The sequence below is a fragment of the Diadema setosum genome, chromosome 1 (genome assembly GCF_964275005.1).
Source record: "Diadema setosum chromosome 1, eeDiaSeto1, whole genome shotgun sequence".
Taxonomy (NCBI): domain Eukaryota; kingdom Metazoa; phylum Echinodermata; class Echinoidea; order Diadematoida; family Diadematidae; genus Diadema; species Diadema setosum.
The window spans coordinates 31734841-31743626 of NC_092685.1; the positions used below are offsets into that span (position 1 = coordinate 31734841).

Consider the following 8786-nt stretch of genomic DNA (forward strand, 5'->3'; position numbering starts at 1 on the left):
GCCTAGCCTTTAAACAAGGCGACTCGCTCTGCGTGCCCCCGTATAGCGCGTGTACCCCACAAACCTGTTGGCCGGCGAGTGGAGCGAGCCCGGCTCGCTCCACTCGCCGGCCAACAGGCTTGTGGGGTAAACGCGCTATACGGGGGCACGCAGAGCGAGTCGCCTTGTTTAAAGGCTAGGGCCAGCCAGAAAGTATTAACTTATCAACCAACCACAGCAACATAAACATCAAATCATCTGTTCTATTATCATTTACATAGACAGTTATGCTTATATTCATCCGTAGTGCCTAGCTGCTAGAACCTTTTGATGTAGGGTCTACATGTCAGGGGCGGATCCAGGAATTCCGTAAGGGGGGGGGGGGGAGGCGCCTTTACAAGATTAAAGGGGCGGGGTTAAAGGGGCGCACGCCAACCCCGCCCCTCCTTTTTTTAATTTCTTTTGTTTCAACAATAAAATTGGGGGCGCGCGCCCGGTGCACTCCCCCCCCCCCCCGGATCCGCCACTGCATGTCTACTACATGAAGCAAAATCAAAATCTTTATCATCATCACCATCATCATCAACTCATCAGCAGTGACCACCTTGACGTCGAAATAATAATTACTCGTACGGCGATCCATACAATGAGAGTAACCACGGATGACGGCACGGACGGTCACATACGATTTTGCACAACCACCGCACGAGCGAGGATCCACGAGTAGGTACGATGGCGGGAGTACGAACGACTACACACACAGCATGCAGTAACATCAGAATGTACGCACATGTACCTAACCAAAGATTTAGAAGCTTCGATCGTACGCAGGCAGTACATCAACCGGAGTTATTTTTCGTGAAGAGGAGAAGCCCAGTCGATCGACGGAATTCTTGACACACTGCTTCTTATGGACGACCAAAAGAAACTACCATCTAGTCGTAAATCTTCACATTCGAATCAACAAGGTTTGTGAATACATAGCGGGGCGGGGCCCAGCAGGGCATGTACATGTAGATGATGATTCTACCAGTGTTTCTACAGTTAGACTTGTCAACAAGCACGCTCCCTCTGCTGGCGACCTGAGTGCGAGCTCCGCGAGCGAGCGATTCTCGGGCGGGAGCTCCGGGCTTACCGGTGCTCGGATCTCGGCTCGCGGTCACACACTCCAGCCCAGCCCGCGCCGCGTTGCCACTGAGCCAACAGTGATGTAAACTTTATAGACTGTCACCCGTAGTGAATGGGCTGGGCTGAGTTTCACGACGCTGCCTTCAAATAAATACTAGGCCTAATGCCAAAAAACCCCCGCATAATTCTTATACAATGCTTTATACAGTTTGTCATTAAATTTAACCAATTTATTATAAAATGAAATTCAGTTGAACTTGCCATGGGCATGGATGGTAATTGGGTGATGACGCAGCGCAGTGCCACTGCCAGCCAGTAGTGCATGGTGACGACACCACCACTGGCCACAATGCACAAACCACTGCCAGATGTATACAGAAAAAACAACAAAGAAGAACCATCTGTTTTTGGTCGTTTAGCATCAATTGACTTGAAGAGTGAATCTGTGCTCTTCCATGCCATAGAAATCCAAGGATGGATGTGAACCTATCATGGCCTCCTTGGGTATCCTTGCTTGATGATATTCACAATCACATCTCTATGAGTATGATCTGTGTTTATTATTAAAAATATGAAAGTTTACTAATACAATAGGGGCTCTCTTGATCCCCATTGCTGGTTGAGAGAGTGGCATGACACTCGTGGCGGATGCCTGAGCTTTAATATATAGAGTTTCCAGTTATTCCGATTGAGTGGCCATTAGATTATCATTCACACTTTGGTATTTGGGTTCATAACTGCACGTGTATGCACTGTAACGCAAGCCATATCTTCACAGGAAACTTGTACAAAAAGAGTTGAAAGTAGTACTAGTAGGGAGTGAGATGACAATCTGCAAGTGCATCATAACAAAACAAAATAGAATATATAAAATGGGCTATTATATACTTGCGAGGTTTACAAGGTTCCCTTTGAATAATCTGATACGTGATGATAATGCAGCTAATAATTGCATATAATTAGGAAGGTTGAACATTCTGACATTTGGTAATGTGAAAGAAACCTGCTGTGTAATTCTGTCACTGTCATCCAATATGTCAGAGAGGGGAACAAAATTAAACGAAATAAAGTGCAAAATCCGAGAAGAGGGGTAAGAGTCTTGACCATTTCATTGAATACTTCAGATGGTAGTCGGTCGTCACAGTCCTCTCAGCATCAGCTTCAGGGCAGTGCAAGGGTCATCAAGGATCACTGTGCAGACTGGCACAACCACATCGAGAAGTGGAACACCCTGAATGACCGCGGCCTTGATATCATCAACAAGATCATCAACCTTCAACTCCAAGTGAAAGAGTAAGGAAAGACAGGAAATAGATTCAAATGAAATTATTGATTTATAAGCAGGAAAGAAATGCATTGTTGTTTCATTTGTGTTTATTTGTTTTCATTTGATACACAATAATTGCATAAATCAGGCAAATGAAAATTGAAATACTTTCATACTTTCATTAGTCACTTGAAAACAGATTTTCACTCTTCATGATACAAAGGTCATTTCCACACACACACAAAAATCAATTCAAGCAAATTACATCATGTCATTCCTCATTACCCCCCCCCCAACAACAAAATATGGTTTTCACTCACACATGCACGTGTGTATGTGTGTGTGTGTGTGTGTGTGTATGTGTGTGTTAAAGATTATCTATGATTTGCAGACAGTTGAGCTGACCATCACTTTGAAAATCTAATTTGCTCAAGCCATTTCAGCATTACCACACCCGCACCCAACCAAAGGAGAAATAATATGTATGATTCATACCCACTGGTATATCTACTAATACTCTATTTGGAATGTAAGAAGAGCAGGTGATCACAGTCATGAGATTTTTGTTTAAAATAGTTTCATGCACTATAATAAGATTGAAAATTCAGTCTCTAGTTCTTTGTCCTGTCTACATTTCTCATTGCAAGTAGAATGGTCAACACATTAACATGATATGATGTAAGGAGAATCCTATGTAGATGAGTAATAAGGTTTGGCTGTTAATGTTTACTGTTGGCTTATTAACTGATGCTGCATGCTCTTTAAGATATTTTGTTGCTGTGTTTTCTGTCAAGCAGAGCGGAGGCAGAAAATGTGCCACATGGACTGCATGCGGAATATCCAAAGACTGATAGAATACCGGATGGTGTGGAGAACCTCTGTCAACAGCTGACCGATATCCACGCTGCTCTGGTGAGAAACAGAAGAGAGAGAGAGAAAAAAAAAATAAAGACAAAACAAAGCACAATGGGCTTTGGTTCAACTAAAAAAAAAAAGTCAAAATGGGCTCCCTCATCACTGGAATAATTTCATATCCCCTCTTCTTTGGACAAGTACTGTAATCATTTTCTGTAGTTTTGTTTGTACTTGTAGTATCTTCAGGTCTTTTATGCCTCACTGTCAGAGGTAAACGGCACGGAAGGGTTTTTTTTTTTCCTTTTCTCCTACCCTCTTGTTTACGGTGGGCTATTGTCTAGGTAGAAACAATTTTTAGGCCAGCAGCTGGCGAGATCGAGGTTGCAAGCTGCACCCTTCTCGCAGCGCGGGAAGAAATGCTTGGCTGGGTTTCCCGCGGATTTTGTTATGATTCATTTGGTTATCAATAAAGGCCGCACCCCGGTATTTGGATAAGGATAATGTAAGTGACAGTGAGTAGTCAAATTACAGGTTAATTATTATCGTATTGGTATGGGAGTGAAAGGTTAGAATTAAGGGAATCGCACTGATTGGCGAGTGATAATGTATGCAAGATTAAGACCGAGAGAGGGAGCGTGAGAGAAGATAAATAGCTGTGAAGGAGGAAAATGAGAAGAGAAACTAATTGTAACAGGGAGTTTGATGAGGTTGATTTAATCTAATAAATTCAGTGGCAGATTTGATTTAAGTATATAAGCAGATAATTTATTTATGTTGTGTTGCGTTATGATGACATCTGTCAGAAAACACAGAACCCGCAGCGGAATTAAAAGTGTGTTTATTGCATTTTGAATCCAAAACAAAAATCTTCACGCTGTGTTATTTACGTGGTCTATACTAAAGTAGCGCAGTAAGTTCCCCCTGACACTCACTCATAATGTGGTGTGGGAGGGAGGATACACTCTTTTTGTGTTTTGGTTGTATACCCGTCCATCTATCTAGCCATGTGTCCAATGATTATTTCTAGTTGTCACAATGGCATGAGAACAGGGTGAGATCTGTATGGCTTGGTGTGCGACCATATGAAGGTATTCTGGTGATATTTGGGGTCATTGGTTCCAAAGTAAAAGATATAGATAGGATGTTACCTGTAAGTAAAGTGTAGAGAAAGTGCAGGCATTTGAGTAAATGAATGGGTACCCTTTGAGGCAGATTGTATAATTGCATGGGCATCTGATAAAGAAGAAATGCAAATGAGGATGGTAGGATAAAGCATCAAACAAAAAGATGATCAACATGTAGCTGACTTGTGGTGATAGTGCTGACTATGTAGCATTGCATTCTGATCATAGAAAGATTGATAGCTTGTCATGTCATCTGAAATTATGAGGAAGGTAATTGTTTGATTTACATCTGTAATATATTGATTGTTTAAATGCTTTTGTAAACCTGAGATTTGGCCATGTCAAGGCTAGAAGGACCAGGAAGCTATAGCTTGAGATGCTTTGCACATTTACCAGTTCTTCAAAAATTGTGTGGCCCATGCCATGATCTTGGTAATGTTGTGATGCCAAGCATAAGACAACCACTGTCATTTTATGATGGGTCCAGCACACAGTAAAAATGGTCATGGCCACATCACAGTAAGAAGTTGGGTCTAAACACCCCCCCCCCCCAAAAAAAAAGAGAGAATAATAATGATAATAAATGCCAGGTACTGCCTATGCCTGAAAGATTATCCTGTTGTAAGTTCTCACAAGTAACTCTTACGATTGTAAAAAGTTGGTCATAGAAAAACAGAGCAGGGGAAAAAAAAAGCAAACTACATTATGTCATGTGACTGCCTTTTAACCAATCATGTTGCAAGAATCTATACATTTTTGGGCCAGACTGTAATGAATCTGTGATGTGGTATCCCCTTCCTAGGTCACCTTAATGGGCAAGATGAAGGCCATAACGAAACATTTCAGAGGAGTTGAGCAGCTGGAACGAAAGAAGAGCACATCCCCCGAGCCTCTCTTTGCTACATGGAGTGTCAGCAAGTTTGGTGAGAATGCAATTCTTCCAGATCATCAGATGCCTGTATTTGGTGACTGTGACAAAATTTGATCCGGTGTAAGATTCCTAAGATTACTGTGAATGCATGGGTCACTGGTGTACCGGTCATTAGTGTACCAGTATTAGCATTAGGCTTGTTGATTTATGTATGTACTCATATTCATGATGGATGTGTTTTTGTTTGTTTGGTTTTTTTTTTTATGCCTCTGCCACGAAGTGGTGCCGGAGGCATTATGTTTTCGGGTTGTCCGTCCGTCCGTCCGTCCGTCCGTAATGAATTTTGTGGACAAGGTAACTATCAAAACCTGTTGAGGTATCCTAATGAAACTTGGCATGTATGTGTATTAGGGGGTGAAGTTGTGCCTATCAACTTTTGGGTGCACATGCTCAAGGTCAAAGGTCAAAAGGTCAAGGTCAAATACATAAAATTTCACTATTTCCACCATATCTATTGAATGCCTGAAGATATTTTCTTGAAACTTAGTGTATACATGTATTACCCAATCAAGATTCTCTGGTGAAAGTTTGGGTCATGAGGTCAAAGGTCAAAGGTCAAAAGGTCAGGGTCAAATACATGAAATTTCACTATTTTCGCCATATCTATTGAATGCCTGAAGATATTTTCTTGAAACTTAGTGTATACATGTATTACCCAATCAAGATTCTCTGGTGAAAGTTTGGGTCATGAGGTCAAAGGTCAAAGGTCAAAAGGTCAAGTAAAAGTATCAAAACTTCTTTTTTTTCTCCGTGCCTTGGAAAATTGTTCAAGGTATCTTCATGGAACATAGTATATACATGTACTGACTGGAAGTGATTATCTAGAGAATGTAGGGTTCATGGGGTCAAAGGTCAGGGGTCAAAGGTCAAGTGCAACACTTCAAAATTTTACTATTTCCCTCATATTTATGCAATGCCAGCAGGGTTATTATTTTTTTACACTTGGTGTATGCATGTGTAACCTAATAGAAATTCTTTGGAAAGTTTTTTTTTTTTTTCTTCTTTTTTTTGCCTCAAAGGTCAAATGGTCAAAGATCAAGTGAAAGTGCTGAACTAACTTTTTCCTCCATATCTCGAAGTGGCTCAAGTTATCTTGAAACTTAGTACATATTATGCATGTTCTACCTGAAAGTGATTATCTTATGAATTTTAGGGTCAAGGGCCAGATGAAAATGGTAACAATTTACTATTCAATTCAGAAATTGCACTTTTTCTCCACACCTGTACCTTGAAAATTACTCAATGCCTAAATGTATGAATGGGTCAAAGTCAAGTTAAAGTCCTTAAATCCCTAGATACATGCTCTCCTATTCATCCAATTAAACCTAGGTCAAGGAAGATGAACATTCAACACATTTGTGACAAACTTGTCATTTCAATATTTTGCCAATTTTGTGAAAATGTAATCACACATTGTCCACATGTACTATCTAGACCTATTGGGAAAATCATGCATTATGGCGGAGGCATACCAGTCGCCAAAGCGACATTTCTAGTTTCTTAATGACCTTGTTGCAAGATTCAGTTTACCACTTAAAGTATATCATGAAGAAACCCCAAGTCTTATTTAGTATTGTCCATATTCATGTATGACACAGTACCAGTCTGTCCAGTATATGCTTCTTACATGTAGGCATATTGCAAATAGTGTGGTGCGTTGCCATTGAATTCTATTCATTCATTTATACATGCTATGGACAATAAATGATTGAAATGAAATGAAATGAAATGAAATGAAATGATAGTACCACTGAAATTCATGCACACTGTGTGATACACTTGGACGAGGATGTCATGAGCTGGCTGCACAACACAGTTGTAAAGATTTTCAAAATGAGGCAGACTTCTTTGGAAGCTTCAGAATACAATTGATTTTAATGGAGATATTCTGCAGTCCCCACATTATTCTTGAAATGTCTGATTATCACTTTGAAACAGTGACAGCTTCAGAAGAACTGCAGCTCATGTACGAACAGGAGTTGGAGGTGAAGAGGACGATTGTGGAGGATGTTGCTCACCACGAGGACCGGGACACCTTGATGACGTACTCCTCTTGTTGGCTGCACCAACCTTACATTCTGGACCATGCCACAATCGTCCTTGAGAGTATGCTGATGGAGACGGGTTTTAGGTGACACGGTCCTTTTTGATTGTGTTAACAACGGTGACATTTTACATCTCAGGCTGTGCGTGTTCATGTTGTTGACTTCTGTCATTTACTGCTCTGCGCACCGGGGACTCTTGTTGAGCTTCCTAGTAACCAGACAACAATCATGTCATGTGGACTCCTCCATATTGTCCAGTAGCATACCTGTACGAATTCTATGTTGATCCAGAATGGTGTGCTAACTCTGTGATGATATAAAATAAGAGGTGGACTAATTTGTTGGTACCTAACTCATTAAAGGACAAGTTCACCTTCATTAACATAAGGATTGAGAGAATGTAGCAATATTAGTAGAACACATCATTCAAAGTTTGAGGAAAATCGGACAATCCGTTCAAAAGTTATGAATTTTTGAAGTTTTTGTGCAGTCACCGTTGGATGAGAAGACTACTGCAGTGTATGATGTCACATGCGTACAACAATATAAGGAAAATATAAAGAGAATTTCACAAAATTTCATCTTTTGAAAAAAAGTACACATTCCCTTGACTCATTACTGACATATGTTATGGGTAATATTATTCTCATCGCCTTTAGAAAGAGGCAAGTCAAGTGCTCTTTTATTATGCGAAAAAAGTGAAAATATGTTGAATTTTCTTTACATTTTCTTTATACTGTTGTACTCATATGACATCACAAGCCTTAGTAGTCTCCTCATCCAGCGGTTCCAATACAAAAGTTTTAAAAATTCATAACTTTTGCATCGATTGTCCAATTTTCCTCAAACTTTCACTGATGTGTTCTACAAATATTGCTGCATTCTCTTAATCCTTATGTTAATGAAGGTGAACTTGTCCTTTAAAGTGACATTAATGTGTGGCAGTATGTCATTGTCAAGATTAAGCAAACTTCAAAGTCATAACTGGTTTTTGTCCATGGATATGTAAATCTTGCCTTCAAGATGCAGCGATTTTCTTCAAAGCTCCCAGAATTTCTCACAGATTTGGGAACATCCATGCCATGCTATTCTTGTGTCACCCACTTTCTTGCCAAAAAAAAAAAAAGAGAGGATTCAGACCTGCGAGTAACCTGCATTCTGAATCTGAAGGTCGGCTTAGCTCACAAAAAGGAAAGCAAAAATGCAGCCAAATAATGTGTGTTTAATCTCAAAGAAGTACAACACCTTTGTACTGTGTGTTGTTACATAGCAATGCGACATTTGTACCTTGGGTGTTCTTAGAGGAGAAAGGATATAAGGAAAGCTCCATGAAAGGATGATGAACATCTTGTGGAAAATATGCTGAGTGTTTGATGGGCTGGAAAGAGGGATTGCATTTATTTTTACCATGAAGAAAATAGAACACTTACTAGATATACACATTAAACCAAGTATCA

General features: G+C 40.2%; 1 protein-coding gene across 1 annotated transcript; it reads left to right on the plus strand.

Annotated features, from left to right (window-relative positions):
• Positions 1–717: 717 nt before the first annotated feature.
• LOC140229795 (cyclin-dependent kinase 2-interacting protein-like) lies at positions 718–7728 on the plus strand. Its single transcript, XM_072310032.1, has 5 exons — positions 718–947; positions 2232–2400; positions 3172–3286; positions 5156–5276; positions 7223–7728. Exons 1-5 carry the CDS (start codon positions 890–892, stop codon positions 7417–7419), a joined length of 660 nt encoding a protein of 219 aa, XP_072166133.1. The 5' UTR covers positions 718–889; the 3' UTR covers positions 7420–7728.
• The last annotated feature ends 1058 nt before the right edge of the window (positions 7729–8786 follow it).

What these genes read in the sequence shown, in the direction of transcription:
- LOC140229795 (XM_072310032.1), top strand. Translation starts at nt 890, where the DNA reads ATGGACGACCAAAAGAAACTACCATCTAGTCGTAAATCTTCACATTCG. An exon ending in CCGATATCCACGCTGCTCTG is followed by an intron (nt 3,287 to 5,155) that starts GTGAGAAACAGA and finishes TCCCCTTCCTAG; the next exon opens with GTCACCTTAATGGGCAAGAT. An exon ending in ATGGAGTGTCAGCAAGTTTG is followed by an intron (nt 5,277 to 7,222) that starts GTGAGAATGCAA and finishes ACTTTGAAACAG; the next exon opens with TGACAGCTTCAGAAGAACTG.